At 41.9% G+C, this 22,949-nt stretch overlaps 2 protein-coding genes across 2 annotated transcripts in view; one reads left to right on the forward strand and one right to left on the reverse strand.

Annotated features, from left to right (window-relative positions):
• Window positions 1-22,949, forward strand: part of LOC138373553 (DNA-binding protein Ets97D-like) — a 514,987-nt gene that overhangs the window by 178,592 nt on the left and 313,446 nt on the right. The gene's annotated exons all lie outside the window — the stretch shown is intronic.
• On the reverse strand, window positions 13,745-22,197 carry LOC138373533 (gastrula zinc finger protein XlCGF57.1-like). Its single transcript, XM_069339753.1, has one exon. It carries the CDS (start codon window positions 22,019-22,021, stop codon window positions 20,981-20,983), a length of 1,041 nt encoding a protein of 346 aa, XP_069195854.1. The 5' UTR covers window positions 22,022-22,197; the 3' UTR covers window positions 13,745-20,980.

Here is a 22,949-nt window from a genome sequence, read left to right on the forward strand (position 1 = left end):
AACCCAACAAAACTCAACCGACTTAAATTTACTGTGAACGAGAAACAGCCAATGCTGGATCTCGACAACTACCGGATGAACTGGATTAAAGCACCCGAGAGCCATGAGGGCACTACGAGAGTCAACAACAACCACAAAGGAAGACTGACAACGAGAAAGCAGGAGACGAAGAGCATAGAGAATAGCATAAAGTTCCGCTGTAAAGATGCTAGTCTCCGGAGGCAAGCGACACATATAAGTGCGATCAGGAAAAACAACAGTAGCCAACACCGTCCGCTGACTTAGACCCATCGGTGAAGACAGAAACGGAGCGGGAGTGAGAAGAAAAGTGCTCGAGGAAAAGGCGTTTTAGAACTGTAGGAGGGGTAAAAGCTTTAGTGATACGAGTCAAGGATGTACAAAACCGTGGAAGAGGGACCCTCCACGGGGGCAAAGAAGGAACAACACGAGGAGAAACATCAGAAATACGAACGGAAAGAGAATCCTGCAGGCGAGATAACCGGACAGAAAGAGGGAGGTGGTGAAGAGGAACAGGAACCGCAGGAGGGGTAAAAGTTAAAGCACGACAGAGACGAGAGGAAGGATGTTGCAAGGACCGCGCAAGATAGCGAAGACAGTAGCGATCACGGCGGTCCTGGAGAGACAGGAAGCCAGTGTCAACATACAAGCTAAGGACGGGAGTCGAACGAAAGGCACCAGAACTGAGGCGCAACCCAGTATGGTGCAAAGCATCAAGACGGCGAAGAGTAGAAGGAGAAGCAGACGAGTAAGCAGGGCAACCATAATCGAGCTTAGACAGGACGAGAGAGGAATGTAAAGCAAGGAGAGTGCGCCTATCTGCCCCCCAAGAAGTATGGGACAAGACCCGAAGGAGGGTAAGGGACTTAGAGCACTCAACACGGAGGTAAGAGATATGGGGAGACCAAGACAAACGAGTGTCAAGGAATAACCCCAAAAGCTTCGCGGAATCTTTGTATTCAAGGGGATGACCATAAAGTGACAGAGGGACGAAGAACAACCCGTTTCCGCGTAAAAGTCATGGCACAAGTCTTAGAAGTAGAGAACTTGAAGCCATGACCTGTGGCCCAAGACGACACGGCATCAATCGCAAGTTGAAGCCGGCGTTGAAGGAGAGGCGAATCATCACCCTGACAACAAAGGGTAAGATCATCGACATAGAGAGCGGAGAAGACACCAGAAGGAAGAGAGGAAAGAAGACCATTGAGGGCAACCAGAAAAAGAGTAGTGCTCAGAACACTACCCTGGGGCACACCTTCGTATTGCTGAAAAGAGGGAGAGAGAGCGGTACCAAGGCGCACCCGAAAGGAACGACGAGAGAGGAAGCTGCGGAGAAAGAGAGGGAGATGACCACGAAGGCCAAAAGAATGAAGTTGAGATAGGATATGATAACGCCAAGTGGTGTCGTAAGCCTTTTCTAGGTCAAAAAGGACGGCAACAACGGAGGTCTTCGCAGCAAAAGCAGTACGTATATAGACCTCCAAGTTCACCAGGACATCTGTCGTGCTGCGGCACTTGCGGAAACCAAATTGAGAAGGGGAGAGGAGGTGATGGTGTTCCAGGAACCACATCAGACGAACGTTAACCATACGTTCAAAGAGTTTGCAGACACAACTTGTGAGAGCAATAGGGCGAAAGTCCTTAGGGGAAGTACCCAGAGACCCCGGTTTGCGAACAGGGAGGACAACGGCATCGAGCCAGTCCTCAGGGACTGACGACGACTCCCAGATCCGATTATACAGACTCAGTAAATACTGAGACGTGCTCGGAGGGAGATGGCGAAGCATCTCATAATGAATACCATCGGAGCCCGCCGCCGTAGAACCGCAGAGGGCCAGGGCAGAACGAAGTTCAGAGAGAGAGAAGGGATCATTATAGGGAAGCTGAAGATGAGTGCAGAAATCTAAAGGACGAGACTCAAGGACAGGTTTACGAAGAAGGAAAGATTGGGGAAGATGAAGACCAGAGCTAACAGAAGAAAAGTGGGAACCCAGTTCGGAAGCGACCTGCAACGGGTCCGCCACAAGAGTATCATGGAGGTGAAGGACCGGTGAAACATCGGGAACGAACTTACCCGCTATCTTGCGGATACGCTTCCAGATCTGGGCCAGAGGGGTTTCGGACGTAATTGTCGAGACATAAGATGCCCAACATTCACGTTTAGCCGTACGGATGGCCCTACGGGCCACCGCACTCGCTTTCCGAAAGAAAAGAAAAGAATCGGTCGTCTGCCTACGGCGGTGCTTCTTCCAGGCTGCACGCTTACAGCGGACAGCCCGAGCACAGTCCGCATTCCACCAGGGAACGCACTTCCGTGGACCCCGAGAGGAAGAGCGAGGAATAGAGCGGAGGGCAGCGTCGAAGACAGGTCATGAAAAAGGAGGAGAGCGCGAGAGAGGGGCAGAAGGGAGAGGTCAGAGAGAGTAGCACTGAGGGAAAATAGGGTCCAGTCCGCCTTAGCAAACTGCCACCTAGGGAAAGAGAGGGAAGGGCGAAAAGAGAAAAAGGAAACAAGGATGGGGAAATGATCACTTCCATGGAGGTCATCAAGAACCTGCCATGTGAAATCTAAGTAAGAGAAGAAGAGCAGAGAGAAAGATCAAGACAAGAAAGGGTGCGAGTTCGAGAGTCCAAATGAGTGGGCTCACCAGAATTCAGAAGAGACAGGGAAGAAGAGAGGAGAAACGGCTCAAGGAGGCGACCCCGGGTATTCGTCAGAACGTCACCCCAAAGAGAATGACGACAATTGAAGTCACCCAGCAGGAGCACAGGCTCCGGCAAGGAGTCTAGGAGGTGTTTCAAATCAGGAAGAGATAGCGGGACACTCGGGGGGAGATAAATGGAACAAACTGTGTACCATTTCCCCACAAAGATACGAGCAGCAGAACAATGGAGAGGCGAAGGAAAAAGTAAAGGAACAAAGGGAACATCAGCCCGAATCAAGAGAGCAGAAGAATTAGAAGCCCCAGCAATGGCTGGGGGGGGGGGAGAGAAAGGAATAGCCACGAAAACGACCAGGACGAGCACCAAGCATCGGCTCCTGGAGACAGACACAAAGGGGCGAAAACCGCGAAACCAGAAGTTGGAGTTCGAGGAAATTGGCGTAATAACCTCGAACGTTCCATTGAAGAATGGACAACGACGAGAAGAGAAAGGACAAAAACAGAGAACAAGGAAGAAACAAAGGCGAAAGACCAACAGAGCACGTTAAAGAATATCAGGGTCGGGATCAGGGTCAGCAAAGTCAGGGTTAGGGGGCATGGGTAAACTGAGCAAAGACGGAGGGAAGGAAACGGGAGAACAGATCAGAGGTGGGCGGGCAGGGTCCGGAGGAGGAGGAGGAGGAGGAGGAGACAACGGAGAGGAGCAGTCAAGGACAGCAGCAGGAAGAGGGGGAGTAGAAAGAGAGGAGCGCACCCCAGCAAGAGCAGCAACCGAAAGGGAAGCAGGGGCCAAAGAAACCTCCATAGCAGGAACAGGGGGCGCAAGCACTGAAACGGGAGGGGAAGGAGCAACAGAGCCAGAAGGAGGAGCTGAGGAAGAAAGCGAAGCCTTCTTACCCGCCGGGGAAGAGGAAGGAGAGGAGCCAGGCTTACGCTTCTGACTTAAAGAGACCGGTGTCCCAGCAACTACGTACCGGGCAACGGATTCCAGTGTCTCAACAGGAGAAGCCGAACGAGAGCACACACGACGGCCGTTAGGAGAGCGATGGACATCCGCCCGCACCGACAGGCGGCGGGGAGAGCCGATAGATGGAGGAAGAGGATGGGAAGGAGGATCGGAGGGGGACGAGGAAGGAGACACAGAAGACACGACAGACCGGGTAGAAGGAAGGGGAACCCCAGACAGAGGACCAGGAGGAGGATCCTTCGGGAGAGAACCCAAAGGGACAGAGGAGGGGGCAGTGGGCGCATCAGGGTCCAAGGCCTGGAAACGGTTGTGAGTCTGAGGAAGGCGGGAAGGACGAGGAGAGGAAGAGCGCAACACGCGAGCATAAGAGATATTAGCATAAGGCGGGAGCCGGCGAACCTGGCGCCTCGCCTCAGGAAAAGATAAACGCTCCCGGTGCTTCAAGTTGAGGACGGCTGCCTCAAGCTTGTAATGGACACACGCACGGGAGAAGGTAGGATGGGCCTCACCGCAGTTGAGGCAACGAGCCTGGGGAGAAGCGCACTCCGACTTAGAGTGACCTTCGCCACCACACAAAGGACAGAGAGAGACAGTCCCGGAGCAGCGGAGGGCACCATGCCCAAACCTCCAGCACTTGTTGCAGAGCCGAGGAGAAGGAATGTACTCCTGGACAGAGCACCTGGCACCAGCAAGAATGACAGAGGGTGGAAGGGTCCTACCATCAAAGGTAATCTTCACAACCCGGAGGGGTTGACGGCGACTACCACGAGGGGGACGAGTAAACGTGTCCACCTGGAGAATAGAATGGCCCTGGGCAGCGAGGATATGTCGAATATCGTCGTGGCAGTCGCGTAGGTCCCGAACACCGGTCGCAACATGGGGCGGGAGCAAAATAGTGCCAACACTGGCATTCAACTGAACGTTCTTCGAGACCCGAACGGGGGTCTCGCCAAGGCAGGATAAGGCAGCCAAGCGGGAAGCAGCATCCTGAGAAGGAGCAGCAACGACACGCGTACCGAGACGAGTGGGGTTAAAAGTAATGGAGGCATCCACGGAATCAATGAGATGTCGATGAAGGGAGAAATCGTCAGGAGGCGCAGAATCAAGAGGGAGGAGATCAAAATATTTGGCCCACGAAGCGGGACCAAACAAGGCTTGATAGGTAGCAGAACTGGAAGGAATCGAGCGAGGGCGGCCGTGACGAGAACGGCGGTGAGAACCCCCAGAGAGAGAGGGGTTAAAAGGCGCAGTAGTTACAACTAGAGAAGGAGCCGCACCAGGGGACGAGGTAGTCACCACTGGGGGCTTGGGGCTCGACCCAACCACAGAGGAGGGAGGGGAGCCAGGGGAAGGAGTCAGAGAGGCCAAAGGAGGAGCAAGGTCGGGGCCCAATGCAGCGGAGGCTACAGAGCCCGGTCTTCCAATACGGACCGACTCGGGGGCTTGGTCGCCCACCCCACGAGCCTGAAAAGGTAAGCCAGAAGCAGCCGAAACAGGGGTTATCATCTTGACGAAATTACGAATTCACTCACGAATGTGCCCCCACACCCACCATGGAGCCACAATTAGAGGCAGGACACCCAACAAGAAGCTATCGCCGATCTTGTCGGGGCCTCCTAGGGGTGCGTCGTGAGTATACGCCCCACAAACGCCACCTTAAGAAACCGACAGTCCGTCGAGATCGGGTTCAGTGACGAAGTGGGGATTGACAATAAAAGGTTCCCCTCGCTCTCGACGTCGGGTACTGCAGTTCTACGGGTGCAAGAGTATGCCTCCTCAAGCACCCGGGCGTCAAAGTAGAAGAAGTCCAAGGGAAGAACCAGAACGAGCAAAAGGTCGGCAGGAAACGGCAAGCAGATAGGAGAAGAGGGGGGAGAAAAACGAAACAGAAGGAAAAGGAAAAGATGCCCAGCAGAATTGGAGAGGACGGCAGCAGGAGCACAAGGCTAGAAAAGGACAGAGGACTGTCCCAAGGAGCATCACACTCCGGCAGCCGCCCACTAAGCCCCCAGACGGCGACAACGAGCTGAGCGGGGAGGGGGATAATATTACAAACTATATCATTAAAGTTATACAAGAAGGTATATTGGGTTTGTGAGGATATATAACATGGTATTTACATTCTTGTAAAGCCACTAGTCCGCGCAGCTTTTTGGGCAGGTCCTTAATCTAACAGGTAATTTTAAGCAGGTAAATTCTAGCAGAATTTATGAAATGTTAACAGGTACATTGCAAGAAAAAAAATGAGATGAGAGAGATTTGTAGGTATATTAAAGCACATCGGTAGCTCTGACTGATTGCATTGACAGCTTGATTTGTAATTTAACAAAAATTAATAGGCACAATACAGCATTTTGATAGCACATATAATACTGCAATGATCACAATGGTAAAGTTGTTTGGATTAGGTACATAAAGATTGGGAGATTGGGTAGCACTAGATACAGTGCAATTTTAAAGCACAAGGTAGGAAACTATGAAGATGAAATTAGGTACTTTTTAGTTTTGATTTTGAATGAGGCAAAAGTTGGACAGCTTTTCAATTCATTAGGGAGTGAGTTCCATAGACTAGGTCCCTTTATTTGCATAGAGTGTTTACACAGATTAAGTTTGACTCTGGGGATATCAAAGAGATACAGTATTTATTTCTGGTGTGGTGATAATGGGTCCTATTACATCTGTCCAGGTAGAGTTTCAGAGTAGGGTTTGCATTTAAGAACGGGGATTTGTAAAGGTAATTGACACAAGAGAATGTGTGGAGTGAGTTTATGTTTAGCATGTTTAGGGACTTAAACAAAGGAGGGGCTGAGTGTTGTCTGAAAGCAGAGTTTGTTATTATTCTGATAGCAAATTTTTGCTGGGTGATGATGGATTGAGGTGGTTTGCAGTGATTGAGCCCCATGCACAGATACCATAATTATTATAGGAATAGATTAGTGCATAATATAGTGAAATGAGAGCAGAGTTAGGTACATTATATCTGATATTTTGGAGTGTCTTTGGATATTTTGGAATATCTGACTTAACCAAACTAGAAATGGTCTACAAATCAAGGGACCCAAAATGTGGAATAACCTCCCAATCATGTCAAAGGCTGAACCTATCTCAACCAGTTTAAGGGTAAAACTAAGCACTACCTAATTAACTCCGTGTACCCTACCTTACCCCCTAAATGTCAATGCATGTCTTGCTATTTTAAACAATGCTGTTTGTTAACCAACTTGTACAATTGCTAGTTTCTGCCATGTCCCCCCCCCTTTTTTTTTATTCCTTTGTTTTCAACACAATTTATACTTTAATCTCAATTACTATTAAGTTTTAGTCTAAGCGTCTTTTTTTTTTACCCACACCTTGCCTGAAACGTTATGCATATTAGTGGCTTTAGGTATTGTATGTACTAGCTCTATCTATAAATCCAACATTATGTTTGTAACTCTTTATCACTGGATGTACTTTTACCTGAATAAAAATTTGAATTTGATTTTAAAAACAATGTGGGACTGAGAAAGGAGATGCTTTTTCACCCCACAAGGTTATTAACCTATAGAACCACCTTCCCACTGAAGCCGTAAATGCCAAAACTGTGTTAGTTTTAAAATATACCTGTACAAGATCACCTTGATCCGCCGGCTTCCTGTCCTCATTGAGGCCACTAGGGTTAGTGGCCCTCAGGTAAAAAAAAAAAAATATGGTAAATTTATAAAAGTGCAATTTTTTGGAAATACAAATTAAGAAAATTGTTATACATAAAAAATAAACATGTTCATTTTATGATGTGCTATAAGAAATTTTACTACAAATTCAATCGGCTACAAATGCAGGCTGCTCCAAGCAACAGCCTAGTAGACCAAGCTTTCACAAGTCAAGCCTGGCTTGGGGAATAGAAAAACTCCCAGAACCCCATCAAGCAGGTAATCTCCTTGTGATTTGGATCTGGGCCATTTCTAATATAATCTAAATTAGTAAGCTTAGCCAATACAGTACAGTACATGCAATTCTAAATGACTATCTTGGGTATTCTAAATGCATATATATTTTGTTATCTTAGTAAACATATGTTTGGATGCCGATTTAGAAAAATATACATTAGATATCTTGCATTTTAGTAATGTGAGAAAATTTGCTGTAAAACATTAGGGCTGAATATACAGCTTTCCCATAACATCTCATGTCTAAAACAGTTGGTATACTCTCCAAAATCAGATATTATGAACCTAACTCTGCTCTCCTCTCACTATATTATGCACTAATCTATCCCTATCTTAATTGTGGTATCTCTGCATGGGATTCAACCATTGCAAACCACCTCAAGTCCATCATCACTCGGCAAAAATCTGCTATTAGAATAATAACAAACTCTGCTTTCAGACAACACTCAGCCCCCCTTTGTTTAAGTCCCTAAACATGCTAAACAAACTCACTCCACACATTCTCTTGTGTCAACTACATTTACAAAATCCTGTTCTTAAATGCAAACCCTGCTCTGAAACTCTCCCTGGATTGATGTAATTAGGACCCATTATCACCACACCAGAAATAAATATCTCTTTGATATCCCCAGAGTCAAACTTAATCTGTGTAAACACTCTATGCAAATAAAGGGACCTAGTCTTTGGAACTCACTCCCTAGTGAATTGAAAAGCTGTCCAACTTTTGCCTCATTCAAAAACAAAACCAAAAAACCAGCGTTGAATGTAATGAAACGCCATTTTCTGGGTGAGTCCCGGAGGCTCCCCGGAGCTATCCCAGGCTGATATGCTAATGTCAGACTTTGGCATCAGTCATGTGTATGGAGTTCTTAGGCCTACCGGGGACCACGGCCAGAACCGGGCCCCCTCAGAGAGGCAAGGGGAGCAATGGCCTATAGAAGCCCCCGTGTAGTTGGAAGCATTCTATGTCTGCCATCGACCGGAACAGGCACCCAGAAAGGTAAGCGCCCCAAAACAAACCCCTATTCTGGTTAAAATTGCTACCTAAAACCGAACTAGTGGATAGAACTCCCCAACCGAAAACAAGCAAACTAGTGTGACGTCACACACTGCCGCGCCGCTGTCTGCGCAGCTCCCCCCTCCCCGGGAGGGGGGAAGGGGGAGCCCCAGACCCCCCGCGCCGGCTACCCACACCTCAGTTCTTGAGGCTGGATGTCAAAAACGCGAAAAACCGCCGACCGGAGGGAGGGAGGGATGCCGGGGAGCCTCCGGGACTCGCCCAGAAAATGGCGTTTCATTACATTCAACGCTGGTTTTCTGGGGGGAGCCCCGTCGGCTCCCCGGAGCTAACTACCCACAGACAGAAAAAGAGGGACTTACCCGGGAGACGGTCGTCGCTCACCCCTCAACTCGAAGCCGAGACAACTGGCTGCAACCGCCGACCCAAAGCAACACAGGCCCGACGAGGCCCAGGGACATTCACAAGGTAACGAGCAGCCAGGACCCTGTTCGACCGCCAAAATCCCCGCGCCCGAATATCAGACCAAGACATATTCCCAAAGACGGCAGCAAGAGCCGCGAACTTACGAACGTCATGGGCACGGGGATAGACCGCAGGCTGGCTGGACCTAATAACCCTGCGGACGACCTGAGAGACCCGAACCCGCGAACAGGGAAGAAGGGAAACCGGATCAACCCACAGCGCGTCCCCAGACACAGAAGCTGTGGCGCGCAAATAACGGCGAAGCGCCGCAACCGGACACAAAACATGATGCACCCCCGGCCTGACCAACCAAGCATCAACCACCCATGGACCCCTCCGGAACGCAGCAGTCTCATTCTTCGCCAGAAAAGAAGGAGACGGCTGCAAACGAACAAAACTATCACCACGACCAAAAGAGCAGAAACCCCTGCGTCGGAGGAGAGCATGAAGCTCCCCTACCCGACCCCCAGAGGCCAAAGCCAACAAGAAAAGTGCCTTGGAAAAACAATCCTGGACCGAAGGGGCCACAACGAAACGAGGAGATGAAAGGAAAGCAAGCACTCTGTCCACAAACTTCTAAAACTGAACCCCAGGGACGTGTACACTCACGGGGACCTAGCAGGGGGCGCCACCGAGGAGAACAGTGGAAGGGCAAAAACAAACTGAATAAAAGGACAGAACCCCCACCAGGCAAAAACAAAAAGAAAAACAAAACCCCGCAAGAGGACAGCGAACCCCAAGGAACAGAGCCGGCCGCGATGTCGGGAAACACAAGCTGAGCAGCACCCTGCGCCCCTACCAGTGCAAACTGCCTCTTACCTGCCGGTAACAAGGGAGAACAGAACACCCAAGAGCCCAACAGGCGGCCGAAAAACCGAAAGGTAAAACGGACCAGCAGAGGCAGACCCCGAGGAGCCTGTGGAAGGTGGCCCCAAGCCCCAAGGGCAGTACTTACAGGGCACCTAGGGAAGGCAGCCCTAGGCGCATGCAGCCCGAGTACTGAAGATAACTCCTGGCTCTCGCACCCACAAAACTAACACCACACGCAAAGCACAGTGCAGTAGCGACACCGGAGCCAGAGCACACGACCATCGCCTATAGCATCAGCCTCAAGAACTGAGGTGTGGGTAGCCGGCGCGGGGGGTCTGGGGCTCCCCCTTCCCCCTCCCGGGGAGGGGGGAGCTGCGCAGACAGCGGCGCGGCAGTGTGTGACGTCACACTAGTTTGCTTGTTTTCGGTTGGGGAGTTCTATCCACTAGTTCGGTTTTAGGTAGCAATTTTAACCAGAATAGGGGTTTGTTTTGGGGCGCTTACCTTTCTGGGTGCCTGTTCCGGTCGATGGCAGACATAGAATGCTTCCAACTACACGGGGGCTTCTATAGGCCATTGCTCCCCTTGCCTCTCTGAGGGGGCCCGGTTCTGGCCGTGGTCCCCGGTAGGCCTAAGAACTCCATACACATGACTGATGCCAAAGTCTGACATTAGCATATCAGCCTGGGATAGCTCCGGGGAGCCGACGGGGCTCCCCCCAGAAAGTACCTAATTTCATATTCATAGTTTTCTACTTTGTGCTTTAAAATTGCACTGTATTAAGTGCTACCCAATCCGCAATCGTTATGTACCTAATCCAAACAACTTTACCATTGTGATCATTGCTGTCTTCTTATATGTGCTATCAATATGCTGTATTGTGCCTATTAATCTTTGTTAAATTACCAATCAAGCTGTCAATGCAATCAATCAGAGGTACCGATGTGCTTTAATATATCTATTAATCTCTCATCTCATTTTTTTCTTGCAATCTACCTGTTATCACTTTATATATTTTGCTAGAGTTTATATACTTAAAATTATATGTTAGATTAAGGATCTGCCCGAAATTCTGCGCATACTAGTAGCTTTACAAGAATGTTAACACCATGCTATGTATCCTCATAAACCCAATGTGCCTTCTTGTATATAGATATATAAATATTAGCAACTATCAGCAGTACAGAAATGTTTTCTCAGCTAATTTATGCTTTTAAGAGACATTCATTAAGGTATTCTTTATAGCCACAGTTAACTGGTCAATGATGGTAAATTAATTAAAGTACTTTACACTTACAGCCTGTTAACATAAAGAAAGATGCGAGAGGTGGAAGTATTACTCTCCTGCTCTCGTTCTTGAGGGGAATTTAGGACACAGGATTATAGAAGTGGGATGACAGGATACAAGTCACATCGTACACAAGACAATTCGCCAACGGATTTGGAAAACTACCAAATTTAACCTAGCTCAACCTAACCTAGCCCTCCCAACTCAACCTAGCCCTTCCCATCTCAACCTAACCTAACCCAACTGAGTGAAATTTAGGCTAACATAAGTTAATATATCCTAGGACAGCAATATACATGGTTTTAATATACAGAAATACAGAAAGTGAGCTTCTTGAATCGTCTCGCGTGTGGAAACCACTATTCCCTGGATGACACTGGTTTCTTAATTCATGCTCGTATTCTCTTGATGCGATTGTTTCCTAGCTAAGAATGCCATATACTGTGCACTGAGTATGGTGCTAACCATTTCAAAGTGCTAGGAGGCACTAATGCAAGAGTTTGGGTGATATATCCTAGTAGGGATTCATACCAGTGATATTCCTCAGGATTATATATTGCTATATAAAACCACTGATCTTTGGGTGACCAATGAGTCCTTACTGAACAATAATTTTGTAATCACATGTTTCTTGAAACATTATAATCCTGTAATTACTTTCTTATTTATGTTTTAATTATTTTTATTGTTTTCAAATGCCTTAATTACTGGAAATTATGACTTAAATAATTATGAGTGATACACTGAAGAATTCTCACAAGATAAATAAACAATGTTCCATGAAGCTCATTTATGTGCTAAATAAAGGTACATTTAGTTACAGTGAGTGGACAGTGATTTTTGTAAGTTGAGAAAATTGTCAAGTTCTATGACATTCCGGGGGCCAGATTCACGAAGGTACTTACGAATGTTTTTCCTTCTTAGCGCCTTCGTGGCGGCTACATCGGTATTCAGGTAGGTATACTAAGAAGGAAAAGCTTCGTAAGTTTGCTCCGTCTGCTAAGTGTCCTGTTGACCACTCATAGCTTTATGTAAACTAGATACTTATATAACTCAATTTTTCTCTACTACACAACACGAGGATCGATTTTATATAAACAAAAGATTATTAGATGGCGAATCTCGTGAAGAGGATTTCTTCGTGTTAATTATACAGTATATGCATTCTCTGCTTGAAACTTGCAGTAAATATGTCTTTTATGATATTAGAATTAGTTTTATAATAGCAAGATATTATACTAGTAGTTATTAAGTAAATAAACACTGGTGAACATGAAATATGAGAGAAGATGGCTGGTGGGAGCATTTACTATCACCAAATGCCCCACTGCACAAATGAAGTTAGGGAAGAAGGGTAAAAACTTCTCTCATTGAATACATTGAAAACGCTAAACTATAATGCCAATCCTGATCTCAAAAGCTTCATAGAAGGTTGTAACAGAACCCATGAGCACCACAACAGAAATAAATACAGTTTTGATATTCCTAGAGTACGACTTAATCAAACCAGAAATGCTCTACAAATCAAGGGGCCCAGAATGTGGAATGACCTTCCCAACCATGTTAAAGACTGTACCTCTCTCAACCAGTTTAAGTTAAAAACGAAGCTATACCTAATAAATTCCCTGTAACCTACCTTACCCTTCTTTTGTCAACCAATGTCTGTTTTTCTTTAAAGAGCGCTGTTTGTCGACATATTTGTATTTGTGCTGCTTTTTCATCTATGTTTTCATTTCTTGTTTTCATCTACTCGTTATGCTCAATTAGTATTAAGCTTGTCATTTAAGTTTATCATGCCCGAAACGCTTTGCGTAATAGTGGCTTTAGGCATTGTATGTACTAGCTCTACCTATAAGTCAACCAATCTTTGCAAAAATTTATTGTATGTATGTACCTTACCTAAATAAATCGTTTTATTTTATTTTTATTTTTATTTTACTTAAACCTATAATTATGACTGTATGGACTATTATGACCTGTTAAAAAAGAGAGAGGGAAGTAGGGGTTCAAGACCTCTTCCTGTTACACAATTTGGCTGTGACAATAATTTATTTATTTATTTATTTATGTATATACAAGAAGGTACATTAGGTTTGTGAGGATACATAGCATGGTGTTTACATTATTGTAAAGCCACTATTACACGCAGCGTTTTGGGCAGGTCCTTAACCTAACAGATAATTTTAAGTAGGTAAATTCTAACAAAATTTATAAAATGTTAACAGGTACATTGCAAGAAAAAATGAGATGAGAGAGATTAGTAGGTATATTAAAGCACATCAGTAGCTCTGATTGATTGCATTGACAGCTTGATTTGTAATTTAACAAAAATTAATAGGCATAATACAGCATTTTGATAGCACATATAAGACAGCAATGATCACAATGGTAAAGTTGTTTGGATTAGGTACACAAAAATTGGGGGATTGGGTAGCACTAGTTACAGTGCAATTTTAAAGCACAAGGTAGGAAACTATGAAGATGAAATTAGGCACTTTTTGTGTTTTTTTTTTCAATGAGGCAAATATAGAATAAATATAGTCAAATATAGGAAGGCAAATATAGGAAGGCAAATATAAAATAAAATAAAATAAAATAAAATGTTTATTCAGTTAAGGTACATACAAACAAGAGATTTTACATAATTTGATCGATTTATAGATGGAGCTAGTACATACAATGCCTAAAGCCACTATTACGCAAAGCGTTTCGGGCAGGAAAAACATTAATTACTGGAAATTACAACTTAAAAAATTATGAGTGATACACTGAAGAATTCTCACAAGATAAATAAATAATGTTCCATGAAGCTCATTTATGTGCTAAATAAAGGTACATTTAGTTACAGTGAGTGGACGGTGATTTTTGTAAGTTGAGAAAACTGTTAAGTTCTATAACATTCCGGGGGCCAGATTCACGAAGGTACTTACGAATGTTTTTCCTTCTTAGCGCCTTCGTGGCGGCTACATCGGTATTCAGGTAGGTATACTAAGAAGGAAAACCTTCGTAAGAGTGCTCCGTCTGCTAAGTGTGCTGTTGACCACTCATAGCTTTATGTAAACTGGATACTTGTATAACTCAATTTTTCTCTACTACACAACACGAGGATCGATTTTATATAAACAAAAGATTATTAGATGGCGAATCTCGTGAAGAGGATTCCTTCGTGTTAGTTATATATGCATTCTCTGCTTGAAACTTGCAGTAAATGTCTTTTATGATATTAGAATTAGTTTTATAATAGCAAGATATTATACTAGTAGTTATTAAGTAAATAAACACTGGTGAACTTGAAATATGAGAGAAGATGGCTGGTGGGAGCATTTACTATCACCAAATGCCCCACTGCACAAATGAAGTTAGTGAAGAAGGGTAAAAACTTCTCTCATTGAATACTTAAACCTATAATTATGACTGTATGGACTATTATGACCTGTTAAAAAAGAGAGAGGGAAGTAGGGGTCCAAGACCTCTTCCTGTTACACAATTGGGCTGTGACAATAATTTATTTATTTATTTATTTATTTATGTATATACAAGAAGGTACATTAGGTTTGTGAGGATACATAGCATGGTGTTTACATTATTGTAAAGCCACTATTATACACAGCGTTTTGGACAGGTCCTTAACCTAACAGATAATTTTAAGTAGGTAAATTCTAACAAAATTTATAAAATGTTAACAGGTACAGTGCAAGAAAAAATGAGATGAGAGAGATTAGTAGGTATATTAAAGCACATCAGTAGCTCTGATTGATTGCATTGACAGCTTGATTTGTAATTTAACAAAAATTAATAGGCACAATACAGCATTTTGATAGCACATATAAGACAGCAATGATCACAATGGTAAAGTTGTTTGGATTAGGTACACAAAAATTGGGGGATTGGGTAGCACTAGTTACAGTGCAATTTTAAAGCACAAGGTAGGAAACTATGAAGATGAAATTTGGCACTTTTTGTGTTTTTTTTTTTAATGAGGCAAATATAGAATATAGTCAAATATAGGAAGGCAAATATAAAATAAAATAAAATAAAATAAAATGTTTATTCAGTTAAGGTACGTACATACGAGAGATTTTACATAATTTGATCGATTTATAGATGGAGCTAGTACATACAATGCCTAAAGCCACTATTATGCAAAGCGTTTCGGGCAGGAAAAACATTAATGACTAAAACTTAATACTAATTGAGTATAAAGAATAAAATGTGTTGAGAACAAATAAAAATAAAGATAAAAAAGGGGGAAACATGGCTGAAAACGCAGCACAAATACAATTAGGTCGACAAACAGCGTTGTTTAAGAAAATAGACATGGGTTGACAATAGAGGGATAAGGTAGGTTACAGGGAATTTATTAGGTAGTGCTTCATTTTTATCTTAAACTGGTTGAGAGAGGTACAGTCTTTAACATGGTTGGGAAGGTCATTCCACATTCTGGGTCCCTTTATTTGTAGAGCATTTCTAGTTTGATTAAGTCGTACTCTTGGAATATCAAAACTGAATTTATTTCTGGTGTGGTGCTCATGGGATCTGTTACAACCTTCAATGAAGCTTTTGAGGTCAGGATTGGCATTACAGTTCATTGTTTTATATATGTATAATACACATGAGAGAATGTGCAGTGACTTAATATCTAACATATTCAGAGATTTGAGTAGGGGTACCGAGTGATGTCTGGGGCTAGAGTTGGATATTGTCCTAATAGCAGCTTTGTGTTGAGTAATTAGAGGATGTAAATAATTTTGGGTAGTAGAACCCCAAGCACAAATACCATAGTTGAGATATGGATAGATGAGGGAGTAATAGAACGTCACCAGGGCATGGTGGGGGTACATAATATCTGATCTTAGAAAGAATGCCAAGTTTTTGAAACTTTTTTGATATATTTAGAATGTGTCCCTGGAAATTCAGCTTGTGGTCAATGAGAATGCCAAGGAATTTGCCATTTAATTTGTTACAAATTTGGGTATTGTTTATTCTGAGATTTATTTGATTAGAGGATTTATTGCCAAACAGAACATAGAAAGTTTTGTCAATGTTAAGGGTGAGTTTGTTGGCTGTTAGCCAAAGATGGACTTTATTTAGCTCAGTATTTACTGTGGCATTTAGAGCAAGGGGGTCAAGGGGGCCTATAGGAAATATAGGACTAAAAATGAGGCAAATATAGAATTTTGAATAAAGCACAAGGTAGGAAACTATGAAGATGAAATTAGATATTTTTTTGTTTTGTTTTTGAATGAGGCAAATGTTGGACAGCTTTTCAACTCATTAGGGAGTGAGTTCCATAGACTAGGTTCCTTTATTTACATAGTGTTTACAGAGATTAAGTTTGACTCTGGGGATATCAAAGCTGTAAAAATATTGATGCAGTTATTTAAATAAAAAATATAATGAAAGAAATATTACTGGTTTATTTTTATTATACCTTTTTGTACTGTACAGTGTATCCAAAGAAGTGAAAAAATTAAGACATAATGCACAATTCAATGAATGATTCAAAAGAAATATGACTATTACATAACATGAGATCTTAATGATCCATGGTTAACATGATTTAATAAGGATAATACTGGTAATAATACAAGATATAATTTAACATCTTTATTACTGTTTTTTTATTAAGAAACTTAGGTATACACAGCAATGTGCTGCTACCCTATTCTATATGGAAGATTACACGGTGTAGATAAAAAACTAGCTATAAGTTCATCTAATACTCCCATCTCACAGAATGGTTAGGCATACATGGAATCAAGGAAGAAAATACCAGCCTCAATACAAAAAACAAATCAGCTATGACTAAACAACAACTATATGATTTTCACAAGAGGTAAGCACTGAACCATGGAAACATTATATTATAATTACTCTTACCAGTTTCTATGAGACTCCTTTCAAACAATGTATTTTTTTAACATGCTTAGGTATACACAGCAATGTACTGCATCCCTATTCTGTATGAAGGACCATATAGTCTAGATCAAAAACCAGCTACAAGCTCATCCAACATCCCCACCTCACAGGACGGCCAGTCATGCATGGAATCAGGAGAGAACAAAATATATAAGGCTGATCTATTATCCCCCACTAACAAAATCTGGGTGCAGCACAAGAATATCTTCCAATATTCCTGAGTGTATGAAGTAGTTACAGAGCTCAAAGTACCTCATTCCATTTGGTATGAAGTCACTGATAATAGGGCAATCACAGATATAGTGTTGGAGAGTATGTCCTCTCAAGTAGGACTGAAAACAGATGTTTTTTTTACCCAGAGGGTTAAAACCCATGGAACCGCCTAACCGCTGAAGCTGTAAATGCCAAAATCCATCTAGAAAATATCATTAGGACAATTGGCGGGACTTAAGCCCCCGGCTTTTTGTCCGCGTCAGGGCCACTAGATAGTTAGTGGCTCTTGGGTAAATTTAAGTAAATATACAAATAAATACCATCGCTTCGCAAATCTTGGTAGTGACAAGAGAAGCCATACACAATTTCTTAGTATTACGTAGGTAAACAAAAAATGTAACATATTTGTTTACTACAATGTCGGTGCTGACTGTACAAGTTGAATAAATATAGTTTTACTTCGAAATGTACTAATTTTATAAAAAAATTTGACGTAAATCAGCAGCAAGTGGTCACGGATAAGCTTCGATATGCCAGCGTCGTCATTGGCTACAGCTGTAAGATGAAAAATGTTACGTTCTCTCTGATTGGCCAAACTAAAAGCCTAGTGACATCTAGCGAGACCTAAGTGAACTACTTAGAAATTTTTGTAAGTTTACTTTTCTGAATCGCCCTTTGGCGCATTCTTAGCCGGCACTTAGGAACCTTCATAGCAAACCTACTTACGAAGAAATACATGGAGCTTCGTGAATCTAGGTTCTGGCTACTGTAAGTGGACAGTGAACTTGTATGTTGACACAACTGTCAAGCGTACCTTTGACTGGAAGGAAAAGGAGATAGTGATTCAATTGTATATATTTCTGGTAATACTTGGATTATTGTATCCAGGCAGGGAGACTTCATCTTCAGAAGGATATACCTGTTTTGAAGAAGGTGCAACACCAGGCAACAAATATCATTCCAGAATTAAGTCAACTCTCATACCAGGAACGGTTCAGGGCCCCAGAGCTAAAGCTGCTAACCTGACATGATAGGTCGGATATCATCAAAACTTAAAATACTGAACAATTTGTTGGATATTGGTCTGAACAATTTCTTAAAAAAATCAGATACAAACAAGGAGCAATGGTTTCAACCTCAACAAGTCACAATGTAGGACTGAGAACAGGTGCTCTTTCACCCACAGGATTATTAACCCATGGAACCGCCTATGCCCAAAACCATAAATGCCAAAACTTTGATGAATTTTAAAATCCAGCTAGAAAAAATTATCAAAACAAATGGGGGTACCTTAGACAAGGCGCTGGCTTCCTGTCCACGTCGAGGCCACTAGAGTATTACTAGTGGCCTCGGCCTATTACTAGTGGCCTATTCAAGTAAATTCAGGTAAATAACACCCTTAGTTACAGTGAGTGGATGGTGACCTTGAATATTCTAAGATTAAGGATGTGCCCAAAACACTATGTGAGTTAGTAGCTTTGCAAGAATGTAAGAACACCAGTGTTATGTACTCTCACAAACCAAATGTACCTTCTTGAATATAAATAAATAAATAAATACATAAATAAATATGTTGAGACAACTGCCAAGCCAGTTCCATAACACTCCTCATTACAATGAGTGGACAGTGACCTTATATGTTTTCATAATTAAGGACCTGCCCAAAACACTGTGTGTGTTAGTGACTTTGCAAGAATGTAATGCTCAAACACCAGTGTTATGTACCCTCCCAACCCAATGTGCCTTCTTGTATATAAATAAATAAATTAATTATTTAATTAATACATAATTAACAGGTCATAAGTAAGAGCTAAGTATCACACCTTACATACTTACATACTTTATAAATAATATAAACTAATGATAAAGTCTCAAACATTAATACTTATTTACATCCATCAACTAGAAATTGTAAGCCAAATAAAAAAATATAGATTACTCCTATATCTGGTTACAAGCCGATAATAATCATACATACCACACACAGAGATACCAATTATAGCAAAACATACTACCTTTAGCACTAATTAGGCACCTATGCTATGTAACTTGAATAAAATACTACACAGGTTAATTAAAATTCTGGATTAAGACTAATACAGATGCAAAATACTGGTCAAATACCCGATTCAGGTTAATTTAATTGTCAGAGACAGACAAATTATATTATTATTAAATGCTAGATTATTAGCTAAAGAGAGATTAATAACAGCTAATCAGGCAAATATAATTGCTAATCAGGCTAACATAATCTTCTATCAGGTTAATATAATCATCAGTCAGGCTAATTTAACCACTGAAGTCAGGTTAGCCTTTTATCAATGTCTAATTGTCAATGTCAATGGCGGTATTATACATATATAAAACGCTAAACTATAATGCCAATCCTGATCTCAAAAGCTTCATAGAAGGTTGTAACAGAACCCATGAGCACCACACCAGAAATAAATACAGTTTTGATATTCCTAGAGTACGACTTAATCAAACTAGAAATGCTCTGCAAATCAAGGGGCCCAGAATGTGGAATGACCTTCCCAACCATGTTAAAGACTGTACCTCTCTCAACCAGTTTAAGATAAAAACTAAACACTACCTAATAAATTCCCTGTAATCTACCTCACTCCTCTATTGTCAACCCATGTCTGTTATTTTCTTTTTTTTAATCAACACTGTTTGTCAACCTATTGTATTTGTGCTGCTTTTTCAGTCATGTTCCCCCTTTTTTTTTTTATCTTTATTTGTATTTGTTCTCAACACTTTTTATTCTTTATGCTCAATTAGTATTAAGTTCTAGATATTAATGTTTTTCTTGCCCGAAACGCATTGCGTAATAGTGGCTTTAGGCATTGTATGTACTAGCTCTATCTATATATCAATCCATTAATGTAACATCACTTGTATGTATATACCTTACCTGAATAAACATCTGAATCTGAATCTGAATCTAACTTTGTCATATATAAATGCCAAAATCAGGCAAGTATAAATACTGAAGCTAGGAGGGACTAATAGCAATGTTTGACAAATAAATGACTTATTCTAGAGAAATTAACTCCAATAAATCTATTATATATTCTGAAGTGATGTACATTATTAGACTTATTGGAATTAATATAATGGAAATCAGTTAGAGTAGGATTACTGATGAACTGTTAATTCCTCCATAAAGATTACTTTTGTATAATTCTTGTTAGTAAAATGGTTTCCTCTTGAGTACATCTCAAACCATTTTCAACTCCCTGATCCAATGTTAAATAATATGATATTACAAAAATCTCTCTCTAATTTAGCAGACATTATTTTTCTTAATATTTTTTAGAAAACCTAAATGCAAAGAACATTATTATTCAAATAATGATGAAAAATACTTCCAAACCTTTATTTTATCTACATTAAAATAAAGAAATATTTGTTGACCTATAAACAATTATCAGTTTTCTACACTGGCACTTGCTTGGTATATAAGCAACATCTAACATAACAAAATACTGTATTAAAATAAGCCTCAATATTTCGTACAGCAGAGCTCTACCTTTAATGTCAAATAGCATTTCTTACACAAAATAAAAACAACAATACCTTTATAGGATGTCCAAAAATCATGGTGATATCACAATATTTTCAAGCTCAACTTTCAAATTGCATACTGGTTTAATGCTATGTTAATGTACAAATATATTTTAATTATGCTTAAAGATTCTCAGAATCTTCTCCCACACTCAAAATATTTAGCCTATCACCCGAATGTACTCTCCTGTGCTTCTTCATATTTCCCATCTGACTGAATCTCTTTCCACACTCTGGACATTGATGAGGTTTAACACCTGAATGCACTAACATGTGAGTCTTCATATCTCCAAAACGAATGAATCCCTTCCCACACTCTGGACACTCATGAGATTTATCCCCAGAGTGTACTAACATGTGCGCCTTCATACTTTCAAGACGATTGAATCCCTTCCCACACTCTGGACACTCATGAGGCTTATCACCCGAATGCACCATCCTGTGCCTCTTCATACTTCCAAGCTGACTAAATTTCTTTCCACACTCTGGACACTCTTGAGGTTTATCACCTGAATGCACTAACATGTGATTAATTATAGCACCACGTTCTCTAAATCTTCTACCACACTCAGCACATTCAAAAGGTCTTTCATCCGAATGCACCATCCTGTGCCTCTTCATACTTCCAATTCGATTGAATCCCTTCCCACACTCTGGACACTCATGAGGTTTATCACCTGAATGCACTAACATGTGTGTTATTACATCTCCATGTTTTCTAAATCTTCTCCCACACTCAGCACACTCAAAAGGTTTTTCATCTGTATGAACCATCCTATGAGTCTTCATATTTTGAAGATCACTGAATCTCTTCCCACACTCTGGACACTCGTGAGGTTTATCATCTGAATGTACCATTCTGTGTTTCCTGATGCATTCAAGACGACTAAATCTCTTCCCACACTCTGGGCACTCGTGAGGTTTAATATCCGAATGTACCTTCCAGTGCCTCCTCATACTTCCAAGCTGACTGAATCCCTTCCCACACTCTGGACATTCATAAGGTCTGTCACCCGAATGCACCATCATGTGGGTTTGCATGTGTCCACGATGTCTAAATACCTTTCCACACTCCAGACAAGGGTAAGTTTTCATCTTTATGATAGGCAGTTTGTGTGAGATTGAGTGATAAAGATTAGGCCACCCAAGAGATGGCACGGGCATGAGTACCCCGTAAGAATTTGTGTGGTTTTCTCCTCCGGGTGATTGCACGCGCGAAGTGTTGTTTCTTAAGAGTTTAACGATATGAGCACTTAGCGGTTAATGGTTATGGTGCTTCTTAATGCTGATGTGTGGAAACTCCCCAGCAGTATTTGTTGATGGTTATGTTGCTTGCAGTCGCTTACACTCCCATATCTTCCAAGATGCCATTTTCTTTATATTTAAATATTCGGGTAAACTACAGTATATCTACAATAATTTCTAACATTTCCTGCAAATTGATTTCCAGTTGTCTGGTACAGGCTGTCAATTCGGTTTACAACGTCCTTATATTTAGTAATGAAATTAGCCTTGCAATCACTCAAGCAGTTACTAGCCAGGCCCAACGGTGTTTATATGTAAGTAAATATATATATATATATATGCAAACAAGCCTGAATGGTCCCCAGGACTATATACAACTGAAAACTCACACCCCAGAAGTGACTCGAACCTATACTCCCACAACAGCGGATTAAGGCGTCCCTGTACATACCAGTTGTGGGAGTATAGGTTCGAGTCACTTCTGGGGTGTGAGTTTTCAGATATATATATATATATATAAATATATATATATATATATATATGTGTGTATATCACGAAAATAAACACGTGATTAAGAATGTGACAATGTCAGACCACGGAGGAAAAATGAAACAGGAAATTTCCTTAAGTACTTTCGTATATTAAATACATCTTCAGAAGGTCATTTTACAGATCGAGTGATGGGTATAAATAGGCAGGAGAGAGTGGTGAAGTAAGGTGAGGTACAATACTTGGACAACGCAGAAGGCCCATTGGCCCATCAGATGCACCCAATTGGCCCATCCGATGTAGCCCAATGGCCCATCTGATACAGCAGACATACAAGCATAATGCATAGGTAATTATA

The sequence above is a fragment of the Procambarus clarkii genome, chromosome 5 (genome assembly GCF_040958095.1).
Source record: "Procambarus clarkii isolate CNS0578487 chromosome 5, FALCON_Pclarkii_2.0, whole genome shotgun sequence".
Lineage (NCBI taxonomy): Eukaryota > Metazoa > Arthropoda > Malacostraca > Decapoda > Cambaridae > Procambarus > Procambarus clarkii.